Below are 24,038 nucleotides of genomic sequence, written 5' to 3'. Positions count from 1 at the left end.
CTGATGTGAGAGGACCATAACTGAATGAGAGGGCAAGGCAGGGGTAGCCAGGTGCCTAAATAGTAACAAATTTACTGATTTTTCCTATTTACTGATTTGTGCAGTTACGACTCCACAGTCTGGAGTTGTGGAAGATGGAAGAAAGAATGGCTGCTGCTGCCTGGATATGAAAGGTTTAAACAGAAGGGTTGAAATTTCAGTCTCTTCTCTTGTTGTGAGAAGGTGCCAATTTATGGGTTTGTGTTACTTACCAGTGGATAAAATGTAGCAGTTCACTTGCAGTTATTCGGGTGATATTTGCTATGTTGCTATTTGCCATGGGAACGTTGATCTTGTTTCTTCCTTGCACAACTGGCATTTCCTTACAGAGCTAAATATCCTAATTCATTGTTTCTCCCGTTCATTGGGACAGGAAACATTATCAGTTAACAATTATTCATCACTCTACTGAAGTAGTTCTGCAGTCATCTCCCACAGATCAGCTGCTGCCCATCGTGGCCTTTTGAGCTGCCATTGACTTTCAGATTTGGAATTAATGTGGTTTCTGTACATGTTTCAACGACACTGTGCAGTGGAATGAAAAAATACTGTCCTTTTTAGGTCCAAACTGCAAGTTCACCCCAGTGAGGTACCTTTACCATTAAACTGAGTTAACATCGATGGCAACAAAGAGTGCTGTCCTGTTCCTGTAACACATCCTCTTCACTTCTGTTTCTTATTTCAGTCTACCTCCTTTGAGGATGAGGAGGAGTTGCCATCAATTATAGGAGGAAAAATAATCAAAGCAGGATCTTGTTGTAGAATAATATGTCACTTTAGCTTTTACAAGGTAGCTGCAGTGCCAGTTTAGTTCATCCTGTTGGTGGAAAAGACTGCTTGAAAAATGTTTTGACGGTTTTCAAAGGCAATGTTCATTTCAAATATTTACCCAGATTTATCCAAATGAATTCACTGGGCTGTGCAAATGAAAACAAGGAATTCTTAAGCATAACATTTGGCAGCTTTTTGCTGTAGCTCTTATTTGTGCATATTTCAGTATCTCTGCAAAATTTTGAATGCTAAGAAAAACATTTTAGTCAACTTAGTTTTCAATGCATCTTGGACTGAATTACACTTCCAATACTGCTTTTCTCTGTTGTTTTGGGTTTTTTTCACTTATTCCTTTTGGAGACCACCTCAAACACACTGTTCTATATGTGTTTTTCACCTGAGAAGATTATGAAGTAAGCCCTAACCTTTTCACAAGTTGAAAATATTACTTAATTTTTGCTCTTTTCTGTTACACAGATATAAAATGAAGTGAAGAGATTACTAGGAATGGGAAAAGAACTTAAATGGAGCAAACCCACAGTTTTCCCAAATCCCTGCATTAGGAGTACTTTAAGAACCACAAGAATAAAATACAGGTTCCTCCATCTGCTTGTGAAAAATCATTGAATCTGTAGCTAGTACATAGTAATTGTATTCTTCTGTTGTCAAGAAATTGTATCACTAATTCACTTGTGTGTTTGGCTTACATTTAAATTAATGGTTTGTATTACTGGATGGTTCAATATTTTAATTAAAATACTGCTGTTTTTATGACAAAAGATGAGTAGTGTAGGATATAAGTGGCATTCCTACTACATACAAGTAGTTCTAGTGTGTAATTCAGTTCTTTCATCTCCAGTAGACACATACAGCAGGTTACCCATGCCAAAGAGGAGAGTGTCTAACCTCTGCCCACAGGAAGATGGGACTGCCACTGTGATGAGTGAACTCTTTTTCCCTTTTAGCTTGTCTCATCTAAAAGAGGCCTGGTGGGCTAAAAGTATGTGGTGTAGAGAACAGACATACATACTGACTCCTTTTCTACCTCCATTTGCATTTCCAAAATATTGGGGTTTTCCTTGAAAGACAAGTAAAAAAATACAGGCTATTCATCCACCTTGTCAGGTGAATAGTAGGCAGATCTTTGTTTTCCTTTACACAGAAAACAATGGGTCAATGATTTTTCAAGTGCTAAAACTGCAATTTATGGTAAGGTGTTAGCCCATATATTTCTTTTTAATATACAATATTTTTTACTTGCTATCTTGGGCAAGCTGTTGCATATTTTTGACAGCACTGAGATCAAGAAGTTCCTGCAATGCCCCCAAGAACAGGAGTGGGATAAGCATTCAAGACATCCTGACTCCTACACTAGATCCACTCCTTCCAGTGCCACCCACCTTCATATTGTTTTTATTTAGCTAGATGGGGCAATAGTTGGCTTCAGAAGAATTGAACAAGAAGTGCATCATCTTCAAACTCCCTCTGAGAATGTTCAATACCACAATGAAGTTGTATCAGCAGTGAGACCGTGCATTTTGGGAAGACTTCACTTGCAGGAACAACTGTTTTAAACTAAAGCTACTGAACGTATGCAAGCTGTTTGGACTTTCCTGGGACTGGTACCTAACCTTGCCAACATTCCCATTCCCTTCAGGCAAATTCATCACTTACATGAAGATCAGCATGTGGGCGTGCTTTTGGTATTCTGGAAAAAAAAAATAAACAGTGGATTTATGGGATTGCTCCTTTCATGGTATAGTTCTTGTTTTAACTGGCTGGAAAAGTCACCTTTTCAGTCTAAATGTCCTTAATTCTTCTGAGACTGAGCAATTGGCCCTGACGTGGAGAATGATGATACCCAAATTGAACTTCAGAGCTTCTATTAGTAGCTATAAGCCAGACCTTTATAAACCATTCTGCTGTTTCAAATTTGGGCAGGGGAGAGGGAGGGAGTTGACCTACTAGAACATCAAGCTTCTTGAGGATCCAGTATCACCAAGTTCTATCAGTCCATCTTATGTTGCTGCGTCTGTTTTTTGTAGTTAGCATAAAAGCATGAGTTCAGTTCTATGTTCCGGGTAACTCAACAGAAATGCAGCTGGGGGCAGCCTGTGCCCCACATCAGACTGAATCACCCAGCAACAGCACGAGTGTTCAGATTGGCCACCCATGGGAGCAGAGTCCTGAGCTATTTGCTGCCCTAGACAGAACAGCCCTGACAAAATCCCCTGCAGCTTACCCCCCAGCACAAGGGAGGATGCACACCAGTCACCCTGCTGGTGCAGGGCACCAGGGTGATGGCTGCAATCCAGTTCAAAGGACAAGCATGTTGGCACATGTGTTTGCTAGAGAGATGCTATGACAAAACTGGATTAAAATAACATCAGTAATTTAAAAGTATGTCCATGTACAGATAGATATATGACTTTTGTTCATTTTCCAAAGCTTTGTATCATCACACTCAACACCATCTGACATATCTCCAGGCAGGATATGCATGAATATTTATATTTAAAAAAAAAAAACTAGATCAATAGAAACAGTAATGATAGGCAATGTTTACCTGTGAAGATAAGCATCCACTGGGGAGCTGAGCATGCTTCAGTTCAGTAGTCCAACATCACATTTTAAGTTTATAGAACTAGATTTTTTTGTCATCCCTCTGTAGCCCAATCCAAGTTGCTGCAAAGCAGATTCTTAACCCCTTACTCGAGCCACCAAATTAATGAATTGGATGAAGGTTAAAACTGAAAGGATTGCCTTTATCAGCTTTTATTGCTGAGCCAAGAAACAAGCAGGGAAGTGATGCTTTGAGGACAGAGTATGTCTGAGTGATTCTTTCAAGCAACTTTCAGAGAAGGACAGTCTCCCCTTACAAGCTACTTGAGCTCCCACAGCACCACACCCTGCTTTGAAGGTGAGGATGTCAAACAGGTTTGCTTTCCCCTCTGGAAAGGAGGTGGATCCAGAGTGTTCTGGCACCCTCCTCATTGGGTGCTGCCGCTGCTTCCCCAGCTCCATGCTTCCTGCCTGGGCAATAAATAAGTTTCTTTGAGCACAGGTGGCACCTTGTATGCTGCTCACAGCTTGGCTCTAGCAGGGTTGCTTGCTTTTGTTACCTGTCTGGTGCACAAAAAGGTTTCTCTCTCTCTTGCAGAGCTTGTGTGTGGTGGTGAGAAACCTCTTTGGACAGAGCTGCTGATTACAAGTGTTTCCCTCAAACCTTGGCACTGCAGTTGAAACATCTACCATCATTGCTTGGAAAAAACCAACCAGAGCAATCAAGGCACTGCATAGAAGAGCATGAAGAAATTCAGAAATATTTTTCTTTTGTGCCTTGGCTTCCTTCTAGTCCATGTAAGAGGTAAGTGAGCTTTACCTAGGCTTATTTAAAGGGCTAGATTATTAAAAATGAAAAAAAAAAAAAAGACAAAAATCCCCCAAACAACCTAAACCCCCAGCCCCTAAAAGGGATGCTTGTTTATTTGGAAATGCTTGCTAGCATTTTTTTTTTTTGTTGCTACTGTTTCATGAGTAGCATTCAAAAGTGTCTATATGTACTTCACGAGTTTCTAAAGAGATACATATCTCTTGGATGATTGCTAATAAGAGCTATGCTAGTTGAAGTTTGTTTATTATAATTTCTTATTTTCTCGCTAGTGTTGCTTCCCTAAAATGATTCACAAGCTTAGGCTTGAGTATAAACTTTTTTAAATGGAAGCTGTAAAATGAGAGTTTCCAGGGGAGCTTACAGTTTCTAAAGACATCCTTAATCAAATACTGACTTCATGTTTTAAAGCTTTTCTTGGTTATTGATACTTTGAAACCTATGAGTTTTATTGTAAATACAAATTCTGATTCAGTTTAAAGATCATGCTTTTATATTGGTGCATATGCTTTAATAATTATAAACTAATAGTTTATTAACCTTAGTCAATGTATTTAGGACTAATTAAGAATTGAATACATTTTGTATATATTTTTTGATGAATAAATAGCAATAGGGAAAATGTAGCATTTTTGTACTGAGTCATTTTACTATATTCAAACATAATTTCTTTCAGCAAAATATTCTTTCAAACTTTTCTTGATGTCAAACCAAATAGAATTATCTTTGTGTGCATCAGCCGTGTGGTGTACTTGTAACCTTTTCTTTTTTGTGTATTAGCAATACTGCAGAAACTTTTAGTGCAGTGTTGGCTGCAGGAAGAAATCAGTCATTAACCAATAGCTCCAAAATAGCAGCTGCTGCTGATCCTCCCACCACCCTGTATTTAAACGAAGTCCCTAGGAGATCTTGCAGTGATGGTCAGTGAAAAAACCTTGTCTTAGTTCAATGGTTTGATTTTAACAAATGAGGAATTATTTAGAGGTCTTCAGCAATTAGCATGGCATAGAAAGAGCAGAGCAGTAGGACTGTGCTGGCCTGCACATTCTGTTGTGAGCAGTGATGATTCATGCAGTCTGACCTCTGGCATGCAAACTTTCTTGTTCTGTAACTGTCTTATGTTGAATAGCTCAGTTCAGACAATCTGAGGCTGAGCAAGCCAATTTGCATATACTCTACTATTTTAATTACAAGGATAGTCAGCCTAATCATTCTTCATTTATACATGTGCTAATTTACAGCCAGTTCAGGCTCTGCTTTGGGGAAGAAGTCATTGCAGAAAGTTCCTGTGGGCTTTGGGCACAGTCTCATGACTCTGGAAACTATTTAATCCACTTTGACAAGCAAAATTAATTATTTTAACTCTGTTGAAACAGACGCTGAATTTTATCATCAAAGTATTCCCCGTGTTTCAGGGGATATTCACAAGAACATCTTCGCAGTCCCAATCAAGACATGATACAAGAAAGGCTTGACCATGCTGGTGAAAAGCTGGTCTAAATTCTTGTGACAGGAATGATAGGGCATGATTCACCCTTTTATAGGCAGCTTAATTATTTTCTAAATTGTAATCCTCTGTCATAGTATCTATAAACTACTGGGCCACCACAGCCAGACCAGATGACATCATTCCTCCTCATCCAGCATTTCCTTTGTGTCCAACTATCTTGAGTTAGTTGGCTAGACTACCTTGACGGACACATCTCAACAGAAGCATAGCAGAACCAAGAACTGTATTGCACAAGGAAAGTGAAATCTGATACAGGTCAGAAACACGTGCTCACTGCAGTATTCCATTTTTAGCTACACTCTTTAGCTTTTGTAATTTCCAGACTTAGGTTACATGAAGGCTCCTATATATTTGAGCTTCAACAACGAATTGTCTTGAGAGGCTTTTAGCCCAATCTGAATGAAATAAACTTTACAGAAACTTCTTCCACTGAATTTCATGGTAACATCCCTCATCAGTTCCTGCAGCTTGGCTGATCTCTGGTAATTCAGGTTTGGCTGTGTCTACACTGCCCATTTAAGGTGTGCTCAGACACAAGTCACGTTGCTCCCTGTTAACAGAGATCATGCATCTGTTTGAAACACTGGTCACATTTGGGTCACAAACCTGTGTGCACACCTGCAATGGGGAAGCTATGCAACCTGGGGGCTCTCCTGTCTATGGACCTGGAAAGCAACTGAGACTCTCACTCAGACCTGACTGCTCAGAATGCTCCTCAGGTTCCCAGTATAGATATAATCTATATAACCATGGTCTTTAATGCTGACTGATAGATCACATGTTTAGCCGGTGACAAAGACAGTGCAAAGACTGATGATGTCTGAGATGGTTTACATTTACTTCATCAGATATTGAATGCTACATAGGTAAAGGGAGCAGCATTTATTGCTATTCAGTAAACAACACATCTCTGTTCAGCTAAGCCTTACAAAGTTTTGACTTAAAATCAATTGTAGTCTCAGTTAATTAGCTGTGCACTTTATGGGGAAAAAATTGTAGACTTGTTTGGATTTGAGACCCTATGTGGCTTAGTTCTACGAATAATGTAGTTTTCACTGGAGTTAAAAGAGCAGGAGAGATGAAAAACACAGTCCTGTTTTTCTAACACTGCTCCATGTAGCTGCAGTCCTCACTGTTGTTCTGTGTGAGGTCTCTGTGGATGTGCTGAAGCATTTATGGATTCAGCAGGTAACAAATTCTCTTCTGCTGGCTGCCAAAACTGTTTCGCTCCCAAGACCTGAACTGCAATTATCCACAGGCATGTCAGTGCTATCAGCTAAGGGTGTGATTGCAGTTTGAAAAATCGACATACCTGAACTGGTTGAAGCACTAACAATGGCAGAGCTGTTGCAACATCAGAGCTTGGGAAGAGAAAACAACTATTGTAGTTACTCAGCTTCTCAGGTTCACTTTTTAAGCATTGCTGCCACACTGCAAGCCTGGTAGCAGTGCCCAACCTGACTGAGTATGTATTTTTAGCTTATTTGCACCAGCAATTGCCAATTCCTTTCCATCCCATTGAGGATAAAAAATAACAAATAAATGTCAGAATTCTTTCAAGATTAGAAATCAATAAAAATAGATCTTTCTGTGGCATTTTGCCTCATAGTTGGAGGAGAGACATTCAGTTTGTTTTGATTAGAGTCTTCCTTCCTTTCCACAGGCTGACATCTATGAACGTTATGGGAAAATACTAAAAATACTTAAATATGACCTGTAGTACAATATCGCAAACACACTAGCCTATCTGAAAGAAAGGCTTGGATGGGTTATGAAAATATAACAGTCCCACTTCCACTGAATAAGCTTTGCCTGTTACCAGTAGATTTTTAATTCCTGAAGAATATATGCAAAAGTTAAATCACAGCAATGTATTTTCAAAGGGCAACAATGCTACAGATTAAATGATAGGAAAGGCCAGAGTAAGCATTAAGATTAGCAGGCAAGTTAAAGTCCTTCCTTACATCCCTGGTCTTATTACAGCAGTGGTGAAGGAACCAGGGGCTATCCATATTGAAGGTCAAGAGGTGTTTTGCATGCATTTTACTGGTGTACTTGGTATGAAAGTGGGACGAGGAACATTACAAGACACTCTGTGAGCAAGAGAAACAGCAAAGCCTGGCATCTCCCTGACCACCTAAATATTTGGTTCCCTCTGTTGTGTCCAAGCTACCCACCAGAGAAAGTGGGGATTAGCCAGCTGGTACTTAAGCAGCGAGTGGTCACTCAGAGAGCCCAACACAGCTGTTGCCTGTGCCACACTAAGGATTTCAGCAGGAATACTCATATAGGTCTCTTGTTTGAGTACAGTTCTCATGTAATGTGACCATCATTAAGCCTGAGACTCTCAGACCAAGTGGCTGAAAAGGGCTGGCAGTTTCATGAACCTGTAGTGACAAAGAGAAGCTTTGGATTAAGAGCCCACACCACGGGCTAAGCTCTGCTGCCTCATGACACAAAGCTGAAATTCTGAGATGCACAGGAACATGTATGGTGTTCCTTCATGGAAGATCCCATTTCTTTTGCTCTGCCTGCGATTTTACAGCACACACCAGCTTCTGAACTCACTCTGAAGCAAAATACAGAAAATTATATGTTTTATTTTAGGTTTGCAGGGCATATCATATCATAAAGAACATCAGTTACCTTTGAACAGCAAGGCAAATATCGTAGAAGATTTTCTTTTGTGTTTGGTGAAGCTATGTTGCACAGAGCTAAAGCAGTACTGCCACTCCTACTTTATTAGTGCATCTTAGTTGCTGCTGATTACTTAAATATGTTCTTGTATGAATAAGCGAGACAGTCGCTTTTCATGTCCCTTGCATTTAAACTAAAACCAGAAGTGGCCTAGCAAAAAGCATGAAGTCAATAATCAGGTCCACATATTGTGGTCTACATACTGGACCTTGGATCTTAATTACAGATTTTAAAGCATACTCATTTTCCACCCCAGCGTCAAGGGGTTGTAATGGCAAACATTGCTTATGGAAACTAAAGGTCCTTGAAGGAAAAACAAGCTACAGTAACCTCATCAGCAAATATGGATCATGAGGCTATTACATGAAAGAAATAGTACCTGCTCATTGAGATTTTGTCCACAGTGTCCACTCTGGGGTGTAAACCTTTATGTTCCCCCAGAAGTGAGTAATTTCCTTTAAACAAACATAATTGCTTCCGGAATAAAGTTGGACCAGTACACGGGTATGTTCCAAATCACATGCATGGGAAAATACATCCCATTTTCTCATTATGAAGGAAATAAGTTTCTTGATTGTATTAAAATCAGAAATGGTCTGTGCAAAGAATAACTCACAATTTCAGCTAAAAAAACCCCATAAAATGAGTCTCACTAGTGATTTTGGTAATATATTATTCCCTTTTAGAAAACTTCTGTTCTCATTTTTGAGTCACTGACTTTTTTCTTGGTCTCTGCCAGCTTCATAGTGTTTTAAGCTCATTGTATTCATGAAACAATTCCTATTTAATTACAATGAAGAAATCATACTCATTCATGCCTTTAAATACTGTAAAATCAACTTATTCTTCCTTTCTATCTTGTTCACAATTAGAAGTTAGTTACTTCTAATTTATTTGTCACACAGGTAATCTCATCCCTATCACTACTAGCAATGCACCCAAAACCAATGAATTTAATCATCTTAATGACAAAATTATTTATCTAACACACATGCACATACATGCATTTTAGATGTGTGTCCAGAAACATGTAAAACACATACAAACACATTTTCTCATGGATTTTAACTTCCTTTTTGATATTAGATTATGCATATTAAAAGCCTGAGAAGTTAATTTCATTTGTCACACAACCTGATCCTCACTTAGCAATATTCATTACTGCTTTATTTAAATCTGCATCACTTTAAGGGCCACAAGCTGTGTTCATATGGATCTAGTCCAGGACTGAGCCTACTTATGGAGATTAAAAATTGCACAGTGATGTCGTGGTGGCCTTTTGTCAGAAAACTTCTGACTGCTGTTGTCATGACCAACTGATAACACTCACCTGCGGAATACAGCCTTGCTCCTCGTAAATTCTACTCAAACACTGTGGGACCTCAGACCCTTGTGATCAAACAGATACATGGTTAAAGGGTGGGGGATCCATTCAACATTTAGATAACAAATTAAACCATAGACAAAAGATGCTACTGTCTACATTTGTGACTAGATATTTCAGAAAACTAATATTCAAAATTTGTGAACACCAAATGCACATGTGCCTGAGGACATGACTTTGCAAGGACTGTTTTGTGGTGTTCAGCAGGAGCTTATGGGCATTTTCTCAAATTCTCTGTTATGAGTCATTGAGAACCACCCAACATAAAAACATTACTACAGTCATTTTATTTCTATGTCAAAACAGGGATACTCCCAGAAAAAAGGTTAGAAGTAATGCCAAGAAATAGCATACTAGCTGAAAAGCAGCAATAGAAGAGATAACTAGGAGATAATACCACCTGCAGAGCTAAATCTCTTTGTAACTTTATCCACATTAAAACAAAACAAAAAAAGCCAAAACAAAACAAACCAAAAAACAACAAGGCCAACAGCAACAAACACAAAACCCCCAACCAATTAAAAACCCCCAATGGAACAAAGCTGTTTCTGCCCCACCAAAATTTCTCTCATTCTCATTTTCTTCAGTATATTTCCAACTCTACTATGGAAGCTGATCTCAAGAAAAAGGGATTATGTGGAAAATTAATTTCTTTCAGTCCTTTTGTTCTGTGGGGAGCTTCACTAATTTATTTCCCTTGTCATTTATCTTCAGAGTTCTCTGAAGTGACTGCAGTTCCTATTGAGCTACGTATCCTCTGAGAATCTAATATGGTTTTGTTTTTAGACCCACCATTATGTGGATGAAGTCTGAGCTGTTCAGCTATTTAACCAACTGTTATCCTCCAAAATTAGATTCTTAAAAATGTCTAGGTACCGTCTCAGGAATGATAATGAGCATTTAAAATTCTGCTCAACAGAATCTTACTCCTTGTGGTCATTTGATGTTATTATCAGAGGAAGTTGGTATGGAAGTCCAAGCAGTATTTTGGTTTATTGCAATATAATTTACCATGCTGTACAGATGTCCTCATACAAACTGCCCATCTGTCAAGGGTTACATTTACATGGTCAGAGATTTCACTGTGGATTCCTGTCTTAATCCCAAGCAGTCATTCTGTGTTGGTGCCCTTTTCTTTTCATTGCTTGGTTTATCATTAGAAATAATTTTTTAAAAAATCAATACTAATAATTTCTGCAGGAGATTTTCAGTCTTCTTTTTTCTCTTCTTAAAATGTCTGTAGCTTTCTTCTGTTTCTCCCTTGAAGTCTCAAAACAATACCTTTTGCCTTTTCCCACCTTTTCTATAACAGAACAGACATACAATAGGAGAGGGAAATGTTGGTATTGTCCAGAAGGGACAGAAGGTGTTAGTAACTGTTTCAGTCTGTTGTTTTGCTTTAGTTCTCATGCAGTTGAAAGCATCTGCATCATCTTTCTTGAATTTCATATTCTGGTTAGATTCCACCTTCTATTTTTATTTTTCCTTAACTTCAAAGAAATATTACGCCTGAAACTTTTCCACAGTCTTCCTTCACAAGATGATTTTGTCACATTCTCTTTACAGCATTAGGACCTCAGTAGTTGCTTTCCATATTGTTAGTTCCTGCATGTCATGACCTGTAACAAAGCAGCTGGTTTGTCCAACAGCTCTTCAGTATTACAAAATTATTTCTGATGACCCTAGTTCTGATTATGGTTACAGAATTATTCCTGATGACTCACTCCAACAAGAAATGGTCTCAGGCACTGATGATGGTGGTATCCTGAGGCAATGGGGTTCAGGTCAGACAGCCTCCTCCAGTACTCTGGATGCTGATCAAAAATGAGGATTTTACCCAAAGACAAAATCAAAGGACAGTCAGGATTAAGTTGCTTGTACTGATGGCACTGAAGAAATGCTTCAGAAAAATAGAATTTGACCATATAAGTCAAGGCAAGAGGTCAGCCTGTGGGTAGTGTGTCTGCATGAAGATCAAAGTGTTCCATGGCTGGGGTGACAGCCCACGGGCAGCAGCTCAGGGCCCAGTAAGGAAGGGCTGGTGGTGTTTGCACAGCAGGTGAATATGATAACACAAGAGAGCAGCTTCTCCTTGGCCTATCTGAACAAACAACTTCTTTGAATTAAATGGGCCCATGTCTCACAGCCATTCAGGACTGCACTGCGCAGGGATGACAGCTGACAGCTTGTTCTCTGCCTGCTGCTGTTTGGATGGGTCTTTCTTTTGCCTCTTCCTGGTGTTCTGGCTCCATACAGAGCCCTCAGGTCAGGAGGTCATGGGGACTGCACTGCGCAGGGATGACAGCTGACAGCTTGTTCTCTGCCTGCTGCTGTTTGGATGGGTCTTTCTTTTGCCTCTTCCTGGTGTTCTGGCTCCATACAGAGCCCTCAGGTCAGGAGGTCATGGAAACTGCCTGCTGACTGACTGTCTTTTCTTCTGTCACACTCTTTCTAGGTCAAGGTGATTTTGATTTAGCTGATGCCCTTGACCACCCTGGTATGTAAATTTTCTATCTTTATTTTACTATGGTGTTTGCACCCAATAATAACTCTTAAGTCTTTTTCCTTGAGGAATAGAATGTGAAGTGTTTACTACTTAAGTTAAAGATACACAGAACTGGAAAATGCTAGATTTCAAAGTTTCTATCATGAAATGAACATTTTCTTTAAAAAAAACCAAACAAAAAATAGCTTTGAAAACACATCCCTTCATTTTTGGCTTCTGCTGTGATACATAAAGATTTATTGAAAGCAGCTCTCTACATTTGCAGATACCTGCTTTTGTTAGGTTGAAGCTGTTATTGTTTATTGACATGTCATTGTGTCCAACAGATGACATAATTACCAGGAAGCCTACAGTGATCAGAAGACCAACAAGACCTGTGCTCAGTGAGTAATAAGTAATGGGTCATAAAACTGATTTTGTATATGTGAGAAGCTTTCACATGAGGTTCTTCATCATATTTTCCCTTGTGCTTTAGCTGAGATAATGTGTGGATAATAGCTGTCTGCTTTATGTAAAATAAGTGCTCTTTTGACAGTTACCCATTACCTGTCTTCAGCTCTTCCAGTAAAGTGTTAAAGCATGGCTGGCCAGTCATGGTATTTTATCTCCTGAAGATCTTCTTCATACTTTTCTAGATTGTTCTGAAGTCCCTGGGGAGTATAACAATGGGTAACTTGCTAAAAATGGCTAACTGTTCCTCTACTTTTTTTCCCTATTATCCTTACTTTTCTGTATATTTATTCATGAGGCCTGATAACAGACATGGAAAAGATCCAGAAGCAAGTTGGGGGTATCCTTTCTTCTCACCATTTATTTGATTCATATTACCTAGTACTGATTGCTACAATCACCTGTGTCAGAAAGGAAAAAAGGTTCTGAAGAGTGAAGAGCTGTAGTCCTGAGAATGCCAAACAACAAATTCCAATGAACACTTGTTAATGTTGAAAAAACCCAAATTCCAAACAAGAACAAAATTGGATTTGTGATGGAACAATTTATGACAACATAGAGTTTTTTTCATCTAAACTACGCTGCAATAAATTTCTGTCTATCAAACAAGATGCTTTAATTGGAAAATGCTGGATAACATTAGCCCACACAACAACGTTAGGTCTTTTTCTGGACAAACTTGGCAATAAGACTTTAGGTGCATGAAAGTAGTTACATTTTCCATGCAATTCTCTGGCTCCCTCTTTGAACAAACAGGGGCAATATTTTGTGAAAGTGGTAGTTATTATATACTTTAAGGGCTGCATTCTTCCTTCCAACTTCATTTGGCAAACAAAGTCTGTGTCTGGCCTAGATTAGAAGTGTTTGTCTAATTTAAAATATTGCACTCAATGTGTATTTGTTCCTATCCTAATGCAAACATTTCAAGTAAGTTATTTGAATTGTGCCCTAAGATACTTTATCCTTGGTCATGCTTAAAGGTAGCTTAGGGATGCCAATATCGACATTGAAGCTGCCTAAGTCAGGTGAAAGGAATTTTTATTTTTAGGGACTCCTAAATCTGTTAGAGATACAAACGTCAAATAAATATTTGCCCTAACCAAATCCACTTCACTAATTTTTGGGCAGGAAGAACTCCACGTTTTCCAGACTCTTTCAGAGTCTCTTTCAGCACTACAGAGGACTGCAGAGAGTTTAGAAAAAGAAACTAAAACTTCTTAAGAAAACCCAAGCCCACGGTGTTACAAATCAATTATTGGAGTCGGAAAGTGCAGAAAGATGGTACAAAAGTATGTTCTAGCATCTGCATAATGCTTCGTCTTAACTTCAGGGTGTCCCCTATGTCTCATTCAGAAGTGAGGCCAGCTGAGATTTTTGTTCAGCTGAGGCCAGTTACAGGCAGTGTCCCCTGGGCATCCCATGCACCTCTGCCCAGTTGAAGGTCTCCTGCAGGCCCCTCCCTAGTGTAACAAAATTCATCACGAAATTTAATGGAAGGTTATGTTTATTTACAAATCTCAAAGTAAGTTGATGTTTACCCACTCACATTGTTCCTGCATTCTATTTAATTCAGCCATATCCTCACACCCACATGCTCATGAGCACCAAGATGTGTCTGGTGAGCATTGTGTGCAACATGAGACAAAGCTTGCCAGCTACTGAGCTCTTACCCTGTCTCTGTGCTTCTTCTTGATCAGAAATGACAAGTAGAATCCACAGATCTTTTATATCCTTTAGGAGTAATCAGGTATTATAGAGAGGTCCTTTATTAGAGGCCATAATATTTCTCACTCCAGTGTCTCTGAACCCTTGGTCAGGTTGCTGCCCACTATCTTTTTTTTTTTCTTGCTTGTTCAGAGTACACAAGCTATGTGCACAGATTTATTTTCTAGGTGGACAATCAGGAAAAGTAGTAATATACTGCAGCCTTTGGTGTTAGAATACCTTTCTGCTTTTCCTCTGCTGACAAGTCATCTGTGCTGTCATCAGAGCACAGGCCTGCTGGTTTTGACAGAAACAACACATTCCTCAGTTTTACTGCTGGGAACAGTGACCTTTATTGTCTGTTCTTGTAACACTTCGCTGTTTTTTCTGGTCCCTACAGACACATGCATTTCCATTTTTATTAAATTCATATCAACCTTAGCATTTCTGCAACAAATCTCTGCATGAACCCTCCAGAGTAGAACTTGCATTTTACCTGAATTCTTCATCCCAATAATAAATTGAATCCAGTTTTCAATTTATTGCTTCTTACAGTGTTAGCATTTGACAGGTAAAGGTATTTTTGAAATGCAACTCTCTGCTGGGCAGACACAGGGAGGTTCAACACCTGACAAGAACAAACCAAGTCATGTATTATGAATTTGATTATTTTCCTGCCAGATTTCCTGGTGACATCAAAACATTTCTGAGTTGTTACGCAAATGAGACTAGATACTGTGCAAAAGCAGCTTCCCACTCCTCCTGGATATAAAGAACAGAAGAAAACAGACTTCTGCATGGTGATTTTCTTGTGTTTTGCAAATTCTGACACACATGTAATGAAAAAAAAAAGGTGTTTAATTGAGAGTCTATCTAATTGTCTGTGGCAATAAGCATTGTTACCAAAATTTAGAGGTTTTGCTGTCCCTTTTCTTCTGATTCACTGCATCACTCCACATTTATAAGCATCAAGAAAGGGATTCTTGGAGTTATGACATCCATCTAATATATGTCTTTCAGAACTCACCATCATTCCATATACACCTTAAATACCACCCACATATTCATATCCACACCTGCGTGTTAGAAACAGAGTTCCTCTTTATGCACCTGCAGCTCATGGAAAAAATTTTATTGGATGGAAAGGTTCCATCCCAGGTTCAGCACAACACATGTACAGCGCAGGGCAATGGTCACAGCTTGTTGATTTACTGGGTAACATGCACATACAGACATTTAATTCTATCTAAAAACCTTTATAGCTCAGGCAAAGAAAAACAGACTGTCTCCCAACCTCAGACAGGTGCATATGATTGCCTGAAGCAAGGGGTCACCATGACCCTTACGTAGATTAGGTGACTCAATCTCTCCCCAAGTAGGTTTATTGCTCCTTGGTATTTGTTCTTGAAATGGGTATTCAGTTTTTGCAGTTCAATAAATTACACTTAAGCCAAACATACATACACCAATTTTAACCACAGACATAAATGTTAATAATTAAGTGTATTTAAGAAATGGATACAGTCACATATTTTAGCAAAGATAATTTTATTTTTTTTACTTGCACGTATATTAAAGAGGTATTGATCTTGATTCAACTGTAAGATTTATTTTGACATCATTTAAATCAGGGAAAAAACCTTCATATTTTGAGTAGAAAATACTGTACTGTTTGTCAATTACTGTGTGGGGAAATATTAGATTCTATCAGAGTTTTCGAGAAAAGTGTGTTATTTGAATTTGTGGGACTGATCTGAAAAAGGTGCTTGTCAAACATTCAGTTGAACACATTCTAATGAAAATACCATTTCATTTCCCTCAAGAATTGTGTGTAATTCACTTTTCTACATCTTCCTCCTATTCATTTTTAGACAATGATCTACATTTAGGAGATGCTCTTGGTGGGGGTGAGTACTCTCTTATTTCCTTGACTATAAGGGGATTTTTTCTTTCATAGTCTTTTTCTGAGCTCTGCCTAATTTGGAAAAAAGAGATTTCAGTACTGCAGGAGGTGCTATGGTCATGTGAGTCATTACAACTCATGTACATGCAGCCCTTCTGCCTGAGGCTGCCACGCAGTGTCACCAGCTACCTTTGAGAGCTTCCAGCTGCCCTACCTTGCATGCACTGAAGTTAACTGGGGCTTCCTGTGCCATAGCAGACCCCCCCAGGCATGGCCCATTCACTGTGGTGGCTCAGGGTGGAGTCCTCTGACAGAGGCTTGATGATGGTGATGGCTGTAGTTTCTTCAGCTGCCAAAAATGAGCCTGCCTAAGAATTAGGAATCAGAGGTAAGACTGGATGGAGAGGTTCGAGCTTCTTGTGGCTCTGCTGATGGCAAATTAGAAATTCAGGAAGGAATGTTTCAGAGATGAGCACTGATGATACAGCCTAAGTTTGAAGCAGCCAAGCTGTTGTAACATGCTGTTAACTTCCAGATATTCCCATAACACCCAGATCTGACCTAGGAAATATTCATAGTAATGTACTGAGCTGTGCAGACATGTGAAATCCTTGAGGTTGGGAATTTGTACACCAAAGTTTATTTAGCATGTTTAGAGATGTACCAAGGATGTGAAGTACTCTAGAAAGGTTCTTGAATACTGAAGTTACCCAAAATGCAACTAGTATTGAATCAAAGCCTAGAATTCCACTTTAATCACAGCCACACAAAAGATCAATTACTTCTCAGCACAGATCAGTTACTTCAGCACAGAACCTCTGAATCAGCTGCAGAGGTCTGGTTTACTTACATTTCAGTCTTAGAGAATGAAACCTTTTATACTGGGGTTTTTTTTTCCCATTTCCATGTTCCCCTGTGGTACTTCAGGCCTTCGTTTGAATGACATATAAGTCCACACTTTACAAAGCTGAATATAATTTTGTTAATAATTCCCATGTTTATATTGTCATTTGTTCCTCCCTGTACTAATTGTTCCATTCCTGCAAGTTTTTAATGAGTACTGTTATGAGAGGATAGGTTAAATATATTGAGTAAATAATTAATTAATAGCGTAAGTATCTTCATTAACCAAATCTTTTCATTCCAAGGATGGCAAATCGTGCTTCCCTTGATTTTTATTTATTTGTTCTATTTTCAGTTCAGGTTCTTAATTGACCTTCAGACATGGTATAATGAGGTTAAAGTTATGTCTCTCGTTATCAGTACTTCTGAAGACATTATTTTTTCACCAGCTATGCCATACAATATGTCTTCTTATGCTTAGAGAAGACTAAGTGCAGCATCACAATAGAAATGAAAAATGGGATTGGGGGTTTTCTGCTTTTGTGCCACAGTGAGTCTTAGTTCATGACACAGAGAGCTGGAAGAGATCAAGCCTTTCCTCTACTGAATATAATTAACTGGGCAAAGTCTGATTCAGCAAAGCTTTACGACTCTACCTAAAATCCATTGACTGTAGGCTACACTCACTTGAAGTTAAGCATATACCTAAATAATTTTCTGGATCAGAACCTAAATGATGGTCAGAAACAGAAGCATATTTAGCATTGTATTTAGCAGCTAGGCAAGAATAAAACACAGCAAAAGGGCATCTAGCATGTTTGGAAGGTGAAAGATACAAGGACGGGGAGGGAAATTGCTATTTATTTCTGTGAACTAATTTTGATTTGTGCAGAACTAAATTCACTGCCTGGCTATGAGAACAGTTAAATATGTGATTGAATTGGTTGAAAAAAGGATGGCAAGAGAGGACCTACTCTATACATGCAGAGCAGCAGCCCTAGATATTAAATTTGGCAGCCCTTGATACTCCAACACTGTATATGCAGTTTGGAAAGTGCTTTTATTCATCAGATCTCCTGCTCTATCCAATGCATCTCGTTCTAATCCTTTGGAAAAAATTACAGCTAACTGCTCACACAAAGTTCTAAACAACAACAAAGCTGAAGTCTGAGTTCATTTTGCACAGATCAAGAGCAGGAAATTCATTATGCATTAGATAAATTCAGCATCTGCTAGATGAAACCTATCTGCAGGCCTTATTAATACCTGCTGATGGCAATGAGATAACCTGTTGCCTCCTGCGCAGCCTAGAACACCAGCTTCTCTCTTGGCTCTGAGTAACTGCACCACTGACACCCACAGTGACACATGGTGCCTCCCAGCTGTCAGCTTTAAACAATGTTAGCACTTGCCAGAAATACATGAAATATTTTCCTTCAATGTTTTTGTGAATTATTCTCCTCTTTTGAAAATATTCCCTGTTCACTTCCAAGTCAGTTTTTGTTGCTAGATATTTGTTGATATAGTGCTTAAGTCTTTTAAATTACTGAGAAGGTCCTTTTACTAATTCATGGGAAGACAAGTTAGAAATAGGTATAAAATGTCAAATTATCCTACTCTTTATTTACTGTTCCCAGTTTTGCCTGTTCAACCATCTAACAATATTAATTATCAATAGGTGACATCTCAAGAAAACCTTTATACCCACCTCTACCACCACGCCCGGGAAGTTATGGTAATTCTGGTAAGACTATTTGTTCTTAAGAAAATGCAGCGCTATGAGCAGACATTTTGAATACTTTAATCTCTTATTTCTGTAGTAATAGTTTTTATCATCCTTTCCCTACATCTTCTTTGGCAGTCACTGTTTATGACCCAGTGTTTGGAAAGCTTGTTTCTGAGTTTTAGTGTTGGTACCATAAAGTTTTTCTGCCTGCTCAAAATGTGGGACACTGTGTCCTAAGTGGCACAAGACTAACATTTAATCTTGTTTGCATTTTCATTTTGGGTGTGTATACACTGAACTATGTGAAGGTTCAAATTTGACATCTAGCCACAGGGCAGGGATAAACCTGTGTTCAAATCCATTTGAGATGTGCATCTGAGATGGCCCTGGGGCATACAGCAGATGGGGATGGGCAGCCTGTATTGCTTTTGAGTTTGGTTCCAGACACTCAAATAAAGTAAATGTGGCATATCTATTCTGGCTTTCACCCTGTACCTCTACTTACTTTGGGTGTGGCTGTAGTGGTGAGCCATGGACAGGTCCTTCTGGAGTCCTCCCTGGAAAGAACCCACTGACTATCTGCTTCAGGGATCACTGGGACTCAAGATGTCCATGTTATATAAGGATTTGTGTTACTGAGGGCCCAAGACCACGTATCTCACAACTACCCAAAACAGACACAGAATTTGTAGACACCAGCAGTGCCAGTACTTCAGCTTTCAGGTGAATTTTGGCAGGTGACCATTCAGTGCAAGACATATGACCCATCCACCATGTCGAAGCTGGGATTTCAAAGGTTCCTCACCTCTCCCTAGAACACTACAAAAGGAGTGGACAAGGGAGCTGAAGGGGTTACCATTGTAGAAAATTTTGCAGCTGGAATCTTTATCTTGCAGGAGGTTTTGATGACTCAGATCTCCTCGATGGGAAGCCTTTACCACCGGTTATAACAGGTAGCCTTTGCCAATTTCCCTTGCAACAGCTTCCTAACACGTGTAAACTGGAGCTGGTTGGTTTTGCTTTAGTGGTAATCTGCTTGTCTTTGAAGGAATAGGAAAAGACTCTGCTATTTTTATTTAGGTTAGTTATCCTTCATGAAAAAATATGGTTTAGAGCCTGAAGCTAAATCTTGAAACATGTTCCAAAACATGTTGTAGCACTCTGGCATATGCCAGAAGCCTGCAGGTTTTATCCCTTTGAATTCAGCAAGGAAAGTCCCAAAGCAAGGGGCTTGCTGAAGTAGATGGACCAAGACTAAGATCTTGATGTAAACTACTGATGAAAGATCTGATTGTCTGGAAGTAGAGAAGAGATAGAGTATACTGGCCTCCCTGTGAAATCAGCTTGATGTAGAGTGTTACATATGATCCTTCTATTAGATGATAACATTCATGACCAAAAATGAAGTGTCAAGAGGAGGAACAGTTATTCCTCTGGCCAGCACAGCTATCAGTGAGGAGTGGAAGGGCAGCTCCTCTCTTTCAGTCCTGTTGGGCCACCCCTTTTGCCCTTTGTATGTCACACTTTGCTGAATAAAGACTTAGTTCTCAAAACATGATGACAAATATTTCGATTAAACTTCACCCTCTATTCCAGGAGAAGAGGAGCATCCTTTCAATCATGGAGGGAACACAGGTATAGTAAATAATTTACATTCTTCTACAATTGATTTCTGATCTTCATGAAATATTAAAATCATGTTGGCCCTCTAAAAGTAGCACATATACTAAATTAGGCTTTAAGACACTATTTTCACATCAGCTGTAATGTAACATAATTTCTATTCATCTGCTTAATTTTATTGTTTCACAAAACTATTTTCATAATTTGGGAAAAGCACACTTTAGTAGACAATATGCTTAAGACAAACCATCTAAGTGCCTCTGAAAAAAACCCTTCTCTTTCTTTTTCCACAGATTCAGGATTAATAGCTGGAGTTACATCTCCTGTAATTTCTTCTTTTGTAATACTGGTTGTTGGATCAATAGCAGCCTACACTGCTTACAAGAATAAGAAACTTTGTTTCAAACCACGTGGTAAGGCCCAGTTTTCCACTGATTTAGTGCTAAAGTAGATGGGAATTTGACAAATAATTGTCTCTGCCACCACAGAGGTACCTGACTCTTGTGGCTCTGTGTGTGGAAACCAGCCCAGGTGCCCCAGATCAGCCTCAGAAAAGCTGGAAAAGATCACCCGCAGTGGAAATACTGAATGTTCAATATTCATTTTTCAGGTGGGGCTACAGTGTAAACAACTGAAAGGAGAATTGCTCTCATCACAGGTTCCTTTGGTTGGTGACATTCTACATTGCCATTTGGACAGAAGAAAATCTTCCTTTAACGAACATTTTCTTGAGACATTGCAATCCTGCTCTCTCTAACCTGATGTCACTTTTGCACCTCGAGCTTTATGTCATCAAAGATATGCTTAAAACATCCAGAGATTGTATTGCACTCTCTGACCTGAATTCATAAAGGTTGGATATGGATTTGGACTCAGAAGTTATCTTAAAGAAAGAAATCAAGTTTGATATAAGCTAAAAAGGGAAAGATTTGGGTTTGTGAGGATTCAAGTCACCAAATAAATTTTTTTTCTGTTTTCAAAATTAGCCAAAAAACTTCATCCTTCTGATAGAATAGGAATAAAGAGTTTGCCGTTTCCCTTAACACTTGTTGGGTTTCTCCAGTATATTTCTGTAATGATTACTGTTTAAAGAAAATTTGTAGTTGTATAAAGGATTAAAAATTTGAATGCCTTTACTTTGTATTTATGTCTGAATTTTAGCAAAGTGAAAGGACCTATAGCTAGAAAATTCATTTTTAATTTTATAATATATTGAAAAGATTATGTATATTGACAAACCACTGTTTAAAACAAAATAGAGAGGAACACATGGTAATTTTATTTATTTATTTATTTAATTGATTAATTACTGAAATGGTATTTAGCTCTTCTTAGGAACTAGAATTTCACATATGTGTAATTTCTCTTCTTGAAAACTTAGGCCCTACTCTAAGAACCTTTGAAAGCATTCATCTAGCAAGACGGGTTTTTAAAGAAATACTTCTTATTCGTAACTTCTGAAAAGGGAAAATGGGTACAAAGCTTCTTCTGATTCATTTAGAATGAGTTTGTCATGCTTCATTCTCTAAGCTCCAAGTCACAACAACTTTTAAACTTCATGCTATGTGGAGGTGTGGTTACATAGTTTTTCTAGCAAGACTATTTCATGTCTTTCCCTGATTCCTGATCAGCCTTGCTGGGCTAACAAATATCCTCGTGTAGACAAACCTATCACAAAAACTGACACTTTTCCTGTCTCTCTGCCTTCATTTAGCTAACTGAATCAAAAAAACAGCAAATGAATGAAATACAGTTGAAAGCTGGCAAAACTAGCAGTTTACTGACAAATCTGCAATACAGCCATTTTAGCTAACTTTTTAAAGCATAAGGAAATCAGTGTGGCTTTATCTTCGTTTTATATGCAAAGCATGTTTTTTGTTACCAAAATTCCTTTCAGATGGAGGTAAATATGACTTTGTGTTTAGAGGAATACATATACTAAACATGTACTTTTTCATGAAATAAAATACTATTTGTCTAAATTATATTTTAAATGGGTATATATCAGTTTCTTGCTTAGATGACCACGATTTTTTTTTTTTGATTCTGAAAGAAATTATAATGTACATCAGCTTAAACACAGAAACATCTTGACAACATACAAACAAATGAACACCTTTGTGGCTATCACTTTTAATTTATGAATGAGAAAATATTTTTAATATGGTGTGGTTAATATGGTTTAAGGACATTTAATATTTCTTTTAAAATAATAATCTTCCATGTTAATAGTTAAAACAGATTGATATGTATTTTGTCAGGTAGGCGTAAAGATTGGATTAATGAAATGATAAGTGTTTTGCTGTTACAACTTCAGTGGTTTGTTCAGCCATGAAAATACATATTTTGCTTCTTTCTCTTCAAAATTTTCAATAAACACCTACTGTGTTTTATCTAAGATGATCTATGTTTTGTTTGTTTCGCTTGCTACTTTCTGGGACATATGAGGACTGATATGTTCTATATACAAGTTCAACTATGTCCCACTAGGATAAAGAAGGAAATGCTTCAAACTAAAGAAAAATTACAGGAATAAAAAAACCAAAGCAAACCCAAAAAAACCAAAACAGCTTAAAAAAAAAAAAAAAAAAGAATAGATAATTGTCTAGAGAAGGATCTACAGGCAAAATTTTTGCTTTTGCTATGCTATGAAAATTTATTTAAAATTGTTCATATTTTCAAAATAATTTATTACTTGTGTTGATGTTAGCCCCCAAGCAGATTTATTATGGAGAATTTGAGCAAAACACATGAATCTGAATGGATAAACCCTGACTACCCAAGTGTTTAACCCTCTGAAAATCTTTGGTCTAATTATGTCAGCATACACCCAATATACCAATATACCAGTGTGCAGCAGTGTGCACACTTTTAGGTGTTAATTTCCGTTTTAACTAGAATGATGAGATGATAACAAATTTATAGTTATTGAAATAACTATTTCTATTGTTATTATTTCAGGTAATTGAGGGGTTATGTAGGGAAGCTCTAGTGTATTTAAGTCTGGAGGGGAAGGAATGAAGGAATATAACCCAGCTGTTAGAACATCAGAATTCTAGCTTGTTTTACTGGCTCACATATTTAAAATCCATTCTATAGCGTAAAAAAATTTACTGGCACACAAGTAAAACAGAAAATCATCTAAATGTAGACTTCACTTTTATTACCAAGGAAAAGCTTTTTTTAGTCCTCCAACTGAAATACAGCTGCCAGTTAAATTATCTACAACAGTAATCTTGCTACTCATTAACATGCTGTTTATTTAACTTGTCAATATAAGCCAAAGGTGAACACAGATCCCGGAGAATTCTGTTTCTGTGGGATAAATAAAACTTCATTTCCTGTGTGTTTATGTCCTTCCTTCCTTTAAACACCTCACCACTACTACAGAGCAATGACAACCTCTTCTCCAGTGGACCTCTAGGATTCTCCCAGGGTGTGAGGGAACAAGATGCTGCAGCTTCGAGTGGCAACAGAGATCCCTTGCAAAT

General features: G+C 38.2%; 1 protein-coding gene and 1 long non-coding RNA gene across 4 annotated transcripts; one reads left to right on the top strand and one right to left on the bottom strand.

Moving 5' to 3' along the window:
* Positions 1–624: 624 nt before the first annotated feature.
* LOC125335954 lies at positions 625–3,521 on the bottom strand. Its single transcript, XR_007207595.1, has 3 exons — positions 3,377–3,521; positions 2,485–2,518; positions 625–856 (listed from the first exon to the last, which is right to left on the bottom strand). It is a non-coding gene; the product is annotated as an uncharacterized LOC125335954 (long non-coding RNA).
* A 284-nt stretch (positions 3,522–3,805) lies between these two features.
* On the top strand, positions 3,806–22,945 carry XG (Xg glycoprotein (Xg blood group)). 3 transcript variants are annotated; one of them, XM_048323959.1, is made up of 10 exons: positions 3,806–3,874; positions 3,971–4,177; positions 12,248–12,289; positions 12,625–12,681; positions 16,324–16,359; positions 18,877–18,942; positions 19,821–19,877; positions 20,521–20,559; positions 20,841–20,960; positions 21,158–22,945. In XM_048323959.1, the coding sequence occupies exons 2-10, from the start codon at positions 4,117–4,119 to the stop codon at positions 21,172–21,174; spliced, it is 495 nt and encodes a 164-aa protein (XP_048179916.1). In that variant the 5' UTR covers positions 3,806–3,874; positions 3,971–4,116; the 3' UTR covers positions 21,175–22,945. The 3 variants fall into 3 exon arrangements, with proteins under 3 accessions (XP_048179916.1, XP_048179908.1, XP_048179900.1); XM_048323951.1 differs by having other exon boundaries at positions 3,808–3,884; XM_048323943.1 differs by lacking the exon at positions 3,806–3,874 and having other exon boundaries at positions 3,891–4,177.
* Positions 22,946–24,038: the final 1,093 nt, after the last annotated feature.

The sequence above is a fragment of the Corvus hawaiiensis genome, chromosome 2, assembly GCF_020740725.1.
Source record: "Corvus hawaiiensis isolate bCorHaw1 chromosome 2, bCorHaw1.pri.cur, whole genome shotgun sequence".
Taxonomy (NCBI): Eukaryota; Metazoa; Chordata; class Aves; order Passeriformes; family Corvidae; genus Corvus; species Corvus hawaiiensis.
This window is presented reverse-complemented; position numbering and strand designations above follow the sequence as displayed.

Excerpts from the sequence above, each read along its gene's own strand:
- XG (XM_048323959.1), top strand. The coding sequence starts at position 4,117 with ATGAAGAAATTCAGAAATATTTTTCTTTTGTGCCTTGGCTTCCTTCTA. Across the intron at positions 16,360-18,876 it reads AGGAGATGCTCTTGGTGGGG|GTGACATCTCAAGAAAACCT; the intron begins GTGAGTACTCTC and ends AATTATCAATAG. Across the intron at positions 19,878-20,520 it reads TTTACCACCGGTTATAACAG|GAGAAGAGGAGCATCCTTTC; the intron begins GTAGCCTTTGCC and ends CCTCTATTCCAG.